The sequence below is a fragment of the Eumetopias jubatus genome, unplaced genomic scaffold, assembly GCF_037043125.1.
Source record: "Eumetopias jubatus isolate StellerSeaLion01/CBP00866 unplaced genomic scaffold, mEumJub1_p1.0 scaffold_3, whole genome shotgun sequence".
NCBI classification, from domain to species: Eukaryota; Metazoa; Chordata; class Mammalia; order Carnivora; family Otariidae; genus Eumetopias; species Eumetopias jubatus.
The window spans coordinates 65,343,922-65,358,277 of record NW_028274809.1 but is presented as its reverse complement, the minus strand read 5'-3'; the positions used below and the strand labels follow the sequence as shown (position 1 = coordinate 65,358,277).

Sequence of the window (14,356 nt, the reverse complement as noted above, 5' to 3'; positions counted from 1 at the left end):
TATGCATGCTACCTTTATGATGGCTTGCTGCAAAACAAAAGCTGAATGCTATTTTTACTTCTAGCCTTTATCATAAAAGTGAAAATCATCTTCAGATTTCCTTTGGTTAGAGAAAACAGGTACTCCTGTAGGTCTTTAGTAAAAGCTAAGTGGTAACATGTGAAATTTCAAAAAGCAGGGGCTATGTGTACTTGAGTACAGGTACAGCATTTACAAGAAGTTCATTCTGAAGTTGAGTGTTCAACACTTCTGTGAAGGCTGCTTGGTCGCTAAGAAAAATTTTAACTTTTTTGACATAGATGGCAAGTGAGTCTTACCTCGGATATAATATGGATTTTCAGTTCTGTTGTGCAGGGTTGCAGTTTCATTTTCCTGTGGCCATCGCAAACACTTATGCTTCAGGTTGCCCATGAAGAGCCCCATCCCAATTAGAGAAAATACACTCAGAAAAAACAGAGTTAGGGAAATGACACCAGTAAGTTTCTTCAAGCAGTGGATGAGGATCCCTACGAAAGACTTCACACCTAAAAAGAGAAAGGTTTGTTTTTGATAAAGTAAGATATCGTAGTAAAGCAGCTGTTAGCACAATTCCTCCATGGAAATGCATACTGCATTGAGATCAACAGCTTTGTATTTCATAATCTAAATCATCCATTATCTAGATCTAATAAGTAAAATGAGTAAAAAATTAAATAAATAAAAATCTGAACTTTAAGGTTTCTATATTATTGCTAGCTTATTACATCTGTGAAAATAATTCAGGCACAAATTTTAAAATTAATTATTTGTTTTTCTTTACTATAAAGAACAAGGCTTTTTTCTTGGTTACTGCTTTTCATACCAACCACCACTGTTTATAAACATAAGTGTAGAGTTATAAAATAGGTTGCAAATGTTGTTGAACCAAGAAATGGTTTGAAATAACAGTATTCTATACTATTCTTTCATTAACTTTTTAAGAATTCAACTTTTGGAGCTAATTAAATAAAACATGAACAAATTTGAATTAAGAATGAGAATAACACACCATTGTGATATCTATAGACTGTATTTACATTAGAACACTTACTAATTGAGAAATTCAGCCTTAAAACTGGCTTTATTTAAGGAACTCATTTTTCTATTTATTAAATAAAACCTGTTCAAGAAACCCTTATGTACTGCTGGTGGGAATGTAAATTGGTGCAGCCATTGTAGAAAACAGGATAGAGGTTCCTCAAAAAATTAAAAATAGAACTACTATAAAATCCAGTAATTACACTGCTGGGTATTTATCCAAAGAAAGGACGAATCCAGAAATATATATGCACCCCTGTGTTAGTTGCAGCATTATTTACAACAGCCAAGATATGGAAGCAACTTATGTGTCCACTCATAGATGAATGGATAAAGAGATGTCATTTACATATATAATGGGATATGATTCAGCCATAAAAAAGAATAAGATTTTGCCATTTGTGACAACGTGGATGGATCTAGAGTATATTGTGCTAAGTGAAATAAGTCAGACAGAAAGAAAATGCCATAGGGGCGCCTGGGTGGCTCAGTTGTTAAGCGTCTGCCTTCAGCTCAGGTCATGGTCCCAGGGTCCCGGGATCGAGCCCCGCATCGGACTCCGTGCTCCGCAGGAAGCCTGCTTCTCCCTTTCCCATTCCCCCTGCTTGTGTTCCCTCTCTCGCTGTGTCTCTCTCTGTCAAATAAATAAATAAAATCTTCAAAAAAAAAAAGAAAGAAAATGCCATATAATTTCACTTTATATGTGGAATCTAAAAAAATAAACCAAATGAACAAATAAGAAGAGCATAAACGGAGTCATATATACAAAGAACAGACGGGTGGTTGTCAAAGGGGAGGCGGTGGGGGACATGGACAAAATGGGTGAAGGGGAGTGGGAGGTACAGACTTCCAGTTATGGAATGACTAAGTCACGGGATGAAAGGCACAGCATGGGGGGTGCAGTCAGTGGTGTTGTAAGAGCCTTTTATAGTGAGAGTGGTAGCTACACTTGAGGTGAGCGTGGCATAACAGACTGGTAGAATTACCACACTGTACACCTAAAATTAATGTAACATTGTGTGTCAACTGCACTTCAATTTTTTTCAAAAGCTCAATTCTGTAAACAAAGAAACAAAAAACAAAAATAATGTAATTGTACTTCATAGATAAAACCAGTATTAACCTTCCTTCCTCCCTCCCTCCCTCTGTTCCTTACTTTCTCCCTTCCTTTCTTCTCTTGTTTCCTTTGCTCTCTTGTTATTTGTTGGTCTGTTTATATTTAGGATCCTAATAACTGTTCAGCTTAACAATGGATAAGAATGTACTAGCTCTGTGATATTATCAATATTACTATGCTTCTGTTTTATCTTTAAAATGTGGCTAATAATACCTGTTTCATATATTATTGTGAGAACTGGAAGTCTATTTTTTTTTTTTTTTGAGTTTTTAACTTTGTAGGGCCCAAACTCACAATCATGAGATCAAGAACTGTGGTGAGATCAAGAGTCAGAGGTTTAACTGACTGAGCCACCCAGGTGCCCTGAAAATCTATTTTTTAGTGACCTCTTCAGATGATTGGATTTCTTGAGTGTATTAGGATAAGGTAGAAATAAAGTTATTCCTGTGGTTAAAGAAATGTGATATCTAGATTAAATATACAATTTTAATTGCTACCATACGGAAATACTTGTTTATAGCTTATTTTTGCCACTTAGAGTTGTACTATTAATTTTATTTTGCTATATGCAAGCCTTTTTTTAAAGTGTTATATTAGAAATAGAATTTCTGATCATAATATATGTAAGTATTAATACATTTATGTTCAATTTGTTTTTAAGAGATGTTGAACCAATGTATAAACCAAATATATAAATACATAGTCAAGCCTTCACTAAAACTGGGGTGTTTAAAAAAATCTTTGCCAATTTATTAAAAGAAAAATGGGATCACTTTGCTTTAATGTAATTTCTGTGATTACTATAACGAACTTGCCAAAATATGTATTTTTAAAATTTTTTAAATTTTATTATGTTATGTTAATCACCATATATTACATCATTAGTTTTTGATGTAGTGTTCCACGATTCATTGTTTGCATATAACACCCAGTGCTCCATTCAGTACGTGCCCTCTTTAATACCCATCAAAATATGTATATTTTATATGTATTTTTCATTTGGCAACTGTCATGAGGTCTTTGTATATTTTCTTTTTTTAATTGAATTAACATACAGTGTTTATATTAGTTTATTATAATTGTTCAATTTGTGTATTTTGCATTACATATTATTTTTCATGATTTACAGGAAAGGTAACATTCAAATCCTTATCATGGCTTGTCAGGAAACATAAATTCATGCAAAAGGGGAGCAGAGGTGACTTGGATGAATATGCCTGATTTATTTTCATTTTATTTTTAAAGATTTTATTTATTTATTTGACAGAGAGGGAGACAGCGAGAGAGGGAACACAAGCATGGGGAGCTGGAGAGGGAGAAGCAGGTTCCCCGCTGAGCAGGGAGCCTGATGTGGGGCTTGATCCCAGGATGGTGGGATCATGACCTGAGCTGAAGGCAGATGCTGAATTCATCCAAATTAATTTAGGTTTTAATGTTAAAAATCACTAGATTTTTACAATTTTGGCATCTATTTCAAAGTTTTCTGAAACACAAAATATGTTTCTATTTAGGCATGTCTGTTATTACTTCGGATTTATAATATTCGCATTCTGTTTTACACATCACTAACAACAGTTAATTTGAAATTCATTCTGTGTTGAAATGATTTCAGAGTTCACTGTGATTACTTCTGGTATTAAATCTTCCCATTGTTGAATATTTTGTTTTCATACCAGTTATTCAGGAAAGATACATATATAAAATTTCAGAACTCTTGCATGACTGAGAATATCTTCCTATCAGCTTCACATATGGATGACAGACAGGTATAGAATACTGGTGTCATAACCTTCCTGTTTACACTTCCTCCAAACTCTGAAACTACACTGCCTATTCATGTTCAATATTATCAAGAGGTCTAAAAATAACTTTTCCATAGGCAATTTTTCATTGCTTTTTTGCTTATAGGATTTTTATAATACTTTTATTTTTTAGAAGTTTAAAATTAAAAAATGTTATAATGTCTAAGTATATCTTTTAATTTTTTTGTCTACTATAAAAATGAACCTTTTCCATTTGTGAGAAAAATCTCAAGTTAAAATTTTTTTTTAAATTTTTTAGTGTATTTTTGAATAATTTGTCTTTTACATTTATTCTGGTCTCATTTTTAGGGTCACCAACTATCCATAAAATAGAACTTAGGTTTCTTTTTCATTAACCCATCCATTTTTGGTTCTGCTGTATTGATATAGAATTTCCCTCATTTTTCTTTACACAAGTGGTTTTGTTTTACCATACCATAATACTGTACAGATAATACCATATTTTAATGCTTCTATTACCATCAAATAGTCACCAAGGGTATTCTAATTTTTAAAAAGATTTATGTACTTATTTTCGAAAGAAAAAGAGAGAGCAGGAGTGGGAGGGGCAGAGGGAGAGAGAGAATCTCAAATAGACTTCCCGCTGAGTACAGAAACCATGACCCACAGCTCACGACCTGAGCCGAAGCCAAGAGTAGGACTCTTAACTGACTGTGCCACCTAGGTGCCCTGGGTATTATAATTTTTATCACCTTTTTGTCTGATAGGTGTTTTTGTCTATTTTATTATATCATTTTCATCTTTCGCTTGAGTCTAGGTTTTCCTCTGAAGGCACTACAAAAGGGGCGCCTGGGTGGCTCAATCAGTCAAGCATGGACTCTTGGTTTCTGCTCAGGTCATGATCTCAGGGTTGTGGGATCAAGCCCCGTGTGGAGCTCGGTGCAGAGTCTGCATGAGATTCTTTTCCCCTCTGCTCCTCCCTGCCTGTGTCGTCTCTTTAAATAAATAAATAAATAAATAAATAAATTAAATAAATAAATAAATAAAAATCTTGAAGGCACTACAGAAAAGATGACTTCTTATGCTTGCCCCTATTCCTTAGGGCATATTTTTTAAAGAAAGAAGAGGATTATTTTTATTTTCTTTAATAGTATGTTTCCCTTTTGGTACTGCAAAGTACTTTCATATGCTCTAAATTGCTGGTATGTCCATTGATTATTTTCTCCCTTGAGAAAAGAGCAATTTCTATCAGGCTGTGTGTTTCCAACTCCACTAAGACATGTTCTTCTTGTATTAACTTGGATTCACCTGATTTGTTCTATAATCTTCACATCTGAGCCTAAGATAAAGACACAGGTGATACAATTTTATCTTCTAGTAATTTGTGGAGAGTAGTAAGGGAGGTAGAACTGTGGGAATTCCTACCACCGCAACTCTTCCCACTGGCGCTTTCTTCACTGGGTTTGGTGAAGCTGCCATACACAGACCATTGTTGTTATACAGCTTTATTGAGCTATAATTCATAAATCATACAATTCACACATTTAATGTGTACAATTCAGTGCTTTAATATATCCACAGGGCTATGTACCATCCTTCATCCAATCTTTTTACTGTTTTGCCTAGGCTAGACTCCAAGTACATAGTATGTATATATCTGGCCTTCTTCATGGTGTTGTAGTGGACAAAAATTTCCTGTAGATCTCATTTCTGGAATTATCACATTTACCTCTGGGTTTACTGGCCCACCTATTTCATGCTTCTGACTCAGCATCCAAAACACTGAGTGTAGTGCTTTCATATCGGATTGTTTTTAATCCATTCTTAACACAAATTAGAAGATGTTCGTGGGCTTCTCTAGGATACCTTCAGGAATGGGAACTGTAAATTAGTCTTCAGCATCTTCTAGCAGTGTGGTCACAACTCTACCTTATTCAGCAGAACCTCCTTTAACTCTGTGGCATGTGGAATGCACCCTATCCAAGCACTCAGAGCAAAATGGAATTTCTCTTATTTTATATTACTTTGTTCATTTCAACTGGTTTTTAGATGCAGTGAAGAAAAGAAGGTATATTAGGTATCTGTCTAGATTGCTATCTCTCTCAGAAGTCTAAGAACAATTTTATAAGTTCATATTTAAGATGGAAGGATAAATAAGAAAAAATAGAATATAATATATTTTGATTAATCTCTATATTTTATGATTAAGTATTGAACCCATCTCAAATAAATAACAGTCAAATGTGATTATTATTTTTTTTTTTTTGCTTTCCTGGAGTGACTGAAATAAACTTATAGATCAGATAATTCACTGACTTCAAAGATGAAACATTGTTCAATTTAGTATTTCTCCAAGCAGTTACAGGGGAGTTCAAGAGAATACAGGGTAGTACATAAATCAAAATGAAGACAAGAGCTAAATGCCATTTCTTACCTTGGTTTAGGGGAATAATTTTCAAAATTCTCAAATTTCTTGAAATTCTAAATATTGTAATGGAGTCGAGAGCTAAGTATCTTGTTATATGCCTGTGGAATTAAATTAAGAGTTATTTAGAAGTCATACTGAGCCTATGCTACTTATCACTGACTTTTTATACTATTTAAACTTATTTTTAAAACCACATATCCAAACTTTTCCCTTGCTCTCATTGTTCCATTTTGCAAATACTTGCCTTATTGATTGGAAGACAAAGATTTTTACAGGGCAAGGTAGCCAGGTAAATATTAATCCACAAATCATGACAGTTTATAAAAGCTTGACACTGTGATTAGTCATAATTCCATACCAGGTACCCCATATTACGTTCATAAATATTTTGTTCTTTAATCACTGAAGAGGTAGTTAAAATAGGAAAAGTCTATAGTTTTTTAAGGAATGAGATTTAAGTACTTAAGCTTCTGATGATGATCATGATGAGTATGATCATGATGGTAATGACGACGGTGATGATAGCCAAAGGCAGTGTGTATAGTGGTTAAGGGCACAGCCTGTAGCCAGAGTGCTTATGTAGAAATCCAGGCTCCCAAGTTACTAGCAGTGTGACATGGAAAAATTACTGATTCTTCTTGCCTCAGTTTCTTCAAAATTAAAGTGGGGATAATAATTCCTAATTCTGAGGCTTTTGTGGGGATTAAACAAGCTCATACATGTAAAGTGCATAGCTTAGCACCTGGCACACGGGGCTAGTCGTAGCTGTGTTAGCTAAGTATTATCTACCAGCACTGGCAACAGCAAAATAATGGTAGGAATCAAAGTAGTAGTGATAATAATTTCAATGATATTAGCTACTATTTTTTATTGCTTACAACATGGCAGACACTGATTATGTGCTTTATGAAGTCTATTTGTTGTTTTAAAAAATCAACCCCAAACTTAAAAATGAATATCATTTTAAATTATATTCAACAGGAGTTTGGTGCCAGTGATCATTTCCTTAGCCATAAAACTGAGCACACTAAATAGAATCATTGAAAAAATACCCATGTAAATCATGAGAATTTAATGTAACACTCTCGAAAATGTGTGTGGGTGTGTTTAAGATATTTTGTTCTGATATCTAGTGTTTACTGGTCTTAAGCAATGTAGCTAAATAAAATGTAGGTTGGAGACGAAATCAAACATGTTAGGATCTTCTTGTAAGTCTCCAAGAGATTTTCTATGCACTGAAAATAATCACTTACAATCCCAAAATTCAACCTCTGTTGTTTTGCTTTACATAGAAAACAGATAATATCCCATTCCTTTCATTTTTATTGCATATTCTGAGAGCTAGTTCAGTTGGAGCTGCCTGAGAGTCATTATGGCTATGGCTATGATTTATGAAATATTTTTTGTTCACAGAATTTTTGCAAGTAGAAAACTTTGTAAATCTTGATGTTTCTTTATGAAAAGTATTTACTTAGCAAGGTATTAAGCTGTTTGTAATTTGAAGAAATACTCACTCAAACAAAGTTACACTGAAATCGAGCCAGTTCCATGGATCACCAAAGAAATAAAATGGTTCTACCCAGATGCCTCTTGCAATTAGTTTTATAAGTATTTCAAATGTGTAAATTCCAAGCAAAGTATTCCTGCAGAAAATTTTTCATATAAATGTTAAAAATGAGAATAATGTATTGTCAGCTCCGAAATAATAGGTCTATGGTAACCGTTTGGCAACCAACCAACCAACCAACCAATCCACCAACCAACTAGACAACAAAAAGTCTATGCTCCTTGAACCACAGGCTAAGGCTTTTAGGGTGGGCTATGTCTTACAGCATCAACCATGAAATTTGACTATCAATTTTTTTCAACAAGCCCTAGCTAGAGTTATAATCTTTACATATGTATTTTGGTAAATAATGAAAATACAAAATACCAAATTTATTCCACATTAGAAATCACACAATAATTAACTGAATTACAAGAGTATGAAAGAACTAATTTTCTTATATGGATATATAAGAATTTTGTGGTGAATCAGTTTTATATTTACCTTCCAAAATTAACTAGTTTTAAGAATTGAATAAAAGCTTAGGAGGTAGCATCAAGAAAGGCTTCTTCTTGGGGCACCTGGGTGGCTCAGTCGGTTAAGGATCTGTCTTTGGCTCAGGTCAAGATCCTAGGGTCCTGGAATGGAGCCCCACGTCGGGCTCCCTGCTCAGCAGGAAAGTCTACTTCTCCACTTCTCCACTTCTCTGCCCCCAACCCCCGCTCATGCTCACCCTCTCTCTCAAATAAATAAATTAAATTAAAAAAAAAAGAGAAAGGCTTCTTCTCTAGAACTTTTAATGGGCCTTTCCCTCATTGCGTTCTAATGCAAGCCAAACTATTCACATCACTCAAGAAAGAAAAGAGAAATAGAACAGAAAGGAAGCAATAGAAATAACTTTCTTAGAATGGAAAGGAATAAATGTTATTTGAGTTTAAAGCAAATCAGGTGTGGAATGGCAATAGTAAAGAAAATCTGTAAATAGTAAAGAAAATCTTTTTTTTTTGTCAGTGTTCTAACAAAGCTATTTGCCACTCTCCAGGCACTGAAATAATATATTAATCATTACTAATTAACTTTACAATAAAACCTCATTTGTATGATAGATAGACATAAACATATAGCTAAGTGTTCAAACACTTATATCATGTTGACTTAACATGTTGGGAAATAGCAGCATTTAAAGTCCAACTAAGAATAATGAAAGGGCAGAAAAACATTAAAATTTATTAACTGATATATGTGTGTATTTGGTTTTACTTGGAAAATTCATTAGTTGTGCTATATGTATAAAGATTATATTATGCACAATGAGTTTACATTACAATGAATATTATATATTAAAGATAAATAGTAAATTGTAAAATGTTAAATATGTAGTATATAATGTACTATAATGCAGTATGTTAAATATAAGATATAATCATATATGAGATAATGTATAATAAAATTATTTGGCTTACTGTAATATTGGGCCCCATTTTGGCATCTCAGTCACGGACATAAATATGCAGTCAATCAGGACACTAATTAAAATGAATAGTCGGAAAAAGGTAGGTTACAGTCAAGGAATAATGGATAAAAATAATATTGGAAATATGTGTTTCTATAACGTGTTTATATGTATATACATGAGATAAAATAGCTTTTTAAATGTCAAAAAGAATACTATTCATATTCAAAATCAAGGAGGATTAAGATTTGTTAATATTTACTACTGTTGTGTGTACTTGAAAATAATTTTTAAATGTATTTTCAAATATGGAACACTTGGTGCTGTTATAATCCAGTTTCCAATATGACCTAAAATGAGATATCAATTCAAAAGAGAAAAAGACTGCAGCAATATTTGAATAGAATAGTTGCATTCATTATTAGTACAGTCTAAAGCCAATAGAAAAGGATATGGATGTAGCAAAATCTTAATAGCTGTTCTTCTAGTTGAATTGAAAGGAGAAAATGTACACCACGTAGCACTGAATCTGAAGATTGTTCTGCTTTTATTTAATACCATGAAAGTCTGTAAAATGAAAAAAGAACATCAAGTAAAATTACAAGTAGGAACTATAATCTCATCCATTATGCAACATATTGCCAATGATCATTTCAGTTGTGAATTCTAACAGTTACACTTTTCTTATATTTTGATATTGTTTTACAGACTAAGTCAGATGGAAAGATTTCTTCTTTTAAACATTTTCACTGATATTTAGGATTACCTGCCACTTTTTTTTTTTGTCAGTGTTTTAACAAAGCTATTTGCCACTCTCCAGTCCTCAAGTCTTCCTGCAGAACCAATGTAATAGGAAGAAATCATTATCGTAAAGGCTCATGAAGATGCATTTAAAGAAACTCAAATTTAATGAATATAAAAAAAGGTTAATTTATTTCAAAGCAAATAGGGCATGCAATTACAATAGTAAAAATGACCCAATTCACTAAGATATTTTATTAATCACTAGTAAGTATCTATGGTATAAAACCCCACTTGTATGTTATCATTGACATAAACATACCTAAAGCAGAGAGTTACATCATGTAAAACTAATATACTGGGATATAGAAGCATTAAATCCAGAAATAATGAAAGATCAGAAATATCCTAAAACTGAGTTATATATGTCTATGTGTGCATATATATGTGTGTGTATCTATTATAGATACACGTGAAAGTGTCTACATATGTGTGTATGTCTTTGTGTGTGTGTGCATATATATCACATATACACTTTTACTATATATACATATCCATTTGGAAAATTCATTTATGATGGAGTGAGTAAAAATACATTATACATAATTATATTATACCCATATAATATAGTATATAATATATAGTATACAATGTAATATGATACAATATAATATACCAAATGATATATATAAATATAATCTATTACATACTTAAGTATCATATTGTATGTTATATATAATTATATATTAGAGGTATCTATGGTGACTGTATATTGGCATTTATATTTGTGCCTATATATATAAATATATTGGTGAAGACAAATATATATGCATTGATATTTTATGAATACATGTTCTAAATGGAAACCAACTGTGTTATAATTCTCCTCAATAAAACACTTTCCAATATACAATCTGTGGACATTTTGGCATGTATTGTAGTTATTTTCCCTCTTTCAGTTTCAAAAGCAAAGACAAAATAAAAGGGCCCCCCAAAATCTGATTATTTAAAATGTGCTTTCTGTTATTTTCCAGAACAATCTCAAAATTCATACAAGAGGTAATATATGTGTGGGGCACTGGGGTGGTGCAGTTGGTTAAGCATCTGACTCTTGATCTTGGCTCAGGTCCTGATCTCAGGGTTGTGAGATTAAGCCCAGGGTCAGGCTCTGCACTCAGCATGGAGTCTGCTTAAGACTCTCTCTGCTCCTCCCCCACACACTCTTGCACTGTCTCTCTCTCTCTCTGTCTCTCTCTCTCTCTCTCTCTCTCTCTGAAATAAATAAATAAATAATAAAAAAAGAGGTAATATATGTGCAATCAACTAGCTTATGTTGTTGTGAAGGAATGAGTAATTCCAGACACAACAATTTTCCAATTAATGTTTAAGTGCTGAAACTATTTAATTTTAGGATTATTTATTGGTATACCATCCTTAACAGAATAAACTGAATGTAATTCACATTTTTAATACTTTGTGTCATTATTAATAATAACACTTTTTATACAAACTATCCTTATAATTTTTGGCTTGTTTTATTTTTCAAAATCCTTAGTTTTATCTTCAGTAACAAACTTAGATCTGCCTACCATATCTATATACACTAAAAAGAACTTAGAACTCTGCCAGAGTAGAGTTACTTCTAAGGTTATTATGTTAAGTCAACTGTTAGGACTTAAGCATAGCAAAAGTGAAAGCAGAGATAATTGAGATGAAGTTACATTTTCACTAAAATGTTCTGAAGATTTTACAGATGTTTTATAGCTAATGTTACATAATGCCCATGGAAGCTATGAGAGATACTGGAGTCTTTGTTAATATATACATTTACAATGTCAATATTCTTCCACCATGCAAAATATTTGAAAGAGTTGTGTTTATGCAAAATCATCACTTTGCCTTCCATCCAGAGACTTTGGTTCAATTCCATTTTGCCCATTTAGTAATATCACTGAATGCTTTACAAGAATATCAAATTACATTTGTCCACAACAGAACTAATCCTCCTATCCCCCAAGCTTAATCTTTTTTAGAATTATTTCAGTTTTTTTAAGTAGCAAGTACCATTATTCCAGGCTGGAAATTTTGGCATTATTAGTCTGTCTTCAAATCCTGTTGTTTCTTCTCAGGTTTGTTACATTTTTCCCTCCTCTGAAACCTTCCTATAATCCAGGCCTCTTGACTTCAGGCTTGGATTACCCTATTTCCTATATCATCTTTCTGACCCTATTTCTGTTATGTAATATTAATTTAGAAGTCTTCAGATTAAACTTACTTAAACATTGCATTCATCACATCAGTTCTTAGGCCATCACATTAAATCCATGTTGACATCTTCATTTCCTCATTCCTTTATTTCCCACAACTTGCAATAGGGGTTGAGTTCTATCATCACCCTGTTTCTTCCCTATTCCAATTAATATCACGATCTTCCCTTTGCACTGTTAAAATGTGATGTGCTCTCCAAGCTGTAATTCAAATTCTTTTTCTTAAGGAGGACTCTTCCAGCTTTGTCAGCCCACACAGATCTTTGCCTTTATTAAGCATGATTATTCTTATTTTTATCATTTTTGTGCTTGTTTTTGGATTGTTCAAATATTTAGTTGGCTCCTCAAGTCATTCCAGGGATAAGACAGGATGTGAATATATGAATTAGTAAAAATGGTAAATAAAATATAGATTGGTTTTATTTTCCCAACTACTGAACAAGCTTATTCAGTTGAACATTTAAAATTGTTGTACATATTACAAAAATTTTATATTATAGTTATTTTAAAATCAATAACCTTAAGTAGCCAATCATCATGCTCCCATAAAACAAGTTATTTACATTAGGGCATAACAGTATAACCTATTAAAAGTAGAGTAACTCCAAACAAACTAACCCACCAGGCAAGCAATCAGTTTTGATAAAAATCCCAAGTATTTGAGAAATTTCTTATCCAGTTTTCTATAACTTAAAATAACTCTTTGACTTATTCTTCATTCTTTTTAAATCCTATATAAATTACACTTTTTTGCACATCTGAAAAAAATAATGAAAATATAGTCACAATAAGTTCAATTAATCCTTACATTTTTATTCTTATAGTATGGGTCCGCATCTTCCAAGGGCTCCAACAGCATTCCTCGAGGGAGATTCCCATAAACAAATGGAAGCTCTTTTCCAACTTCCAAGTCAGTGTTTGGCTTTAAATCTCTTTGTTTCTCACTGTGCTTTTTAGCAATGTGCTGTTTCATAAGTTCAAGAGACTCTCTGGTGAAGGGGACAAGGCCCTTTGGTTCTGGGGAAGCCATTTCCAATTTTGTACCTGCAAGAAATGTATTTTCTTCAGTTCTATATAAAATTTGGGTATATAAAGATAAATTTTAAATTGCAAATGTTTAGGATATAATTAAAAGAGAACAGCAAACTGAATACATGTATTCAAAGAAAATTCCTCAGTTTTTTAGATATACGAGTTGTTAAACTAGGTTTTGTTGTACTTGATATTATACTTGTTTGTTAAGTTCATGAGTGACCAATCCCACTTCATTTACTCATCCACTGAATTCTCTTTGTTTTACTGAAATCTTCTTTTCAGTTTCTCCCTCATAATAAAAGAGTTCTAAAGCTCTAGAGATTTTGGGGGACCAATCCTAATTATTTCTCTCTCAGCTATATTTAACCATTAACTAAACTTTTCTTCTTTAAACTCATTTTCATTGGCTTTAGGCCCATTCTTCTGTGTCTCCTCTTACAGCTCTGATCACTTCCTTCACTCAGTTCTTTCTCCCCAATTTTAATTTTGATATCCTTTAAAATTCTGCCTTTCTTTTCTGTTATATCCATGTTTTTGGTGAATACATAGGCAAACACTGAATTTCAATTCTGTACATGGATATTTACCAAGTCCATTTCCCAAAACACTCTCTTCCCCTCAATTATCCATGTGACCAATTACACCAATAATAGCAATTTAACAAGTAAAAACAAAATTCATTGTTTTCCTGAATGACTAGAATTGTTCTTTAACCTTTTAGCCATAGTAAAAACAAACACAAATACACAAACTTAATATCTTGAAAATTATTCGTGACATTTTTGTTTGTCATCAATTCCTCTGCACAAAGTAATTTTCTTACAATTATTTCAATTATATATTTAAATATTATCCATTGTTTACATATCTATGTCAAGGTAGACATCTTTATAATTCTATATCTGGATTGTGCTAGTAGTCTCTACAAGTTTCTCTCAGTTCTAAGTCTT

General features: G+C 32.6%; 1 protein-coding gene across 1 annotated transcript in view; it reads right to left on the bottom strand.

Annotated features, from left to right (window-relative positions):
• Positions 1-13,404, bottom strand: part of SCN7A (sodium voltage-gated channel alpha subunit 7) — a 59,176-nt gene extending 45,772 nt beyond the window's left edge. Inside the window, exons 1-6 of the mRNA XM_028125096.2 lie at positions 13,180-13,404; positions 9,818-9,930; positions 9,374-9,463; positions 7,879-8,007; positions 6,371-6,462; positions 318-524 (exon numbers count right to left, since the gene is read on the bottom strand). Coding sequence (XP_027980897.1) covers positions 318-524; positions 6,371-6,462; positions 7,879-8,007; positions 9,374-9,463; positions 9,818-9,930; positions 13,180-13,401 — 853 coding nt within the window. The 5' untranslated portion in view covers positions 13,402-13,404. The remainder of the gene's footprint in view (positions 1-317; positions 525-6,370; positions 6,463-7,878; positions 8,008-9,373; positions 9,464-9,817; positions 9,931-13,179) is intronic.
• Between the last annotated feature and the right edge of the window lie 952 nt (positions 13,405-14,356).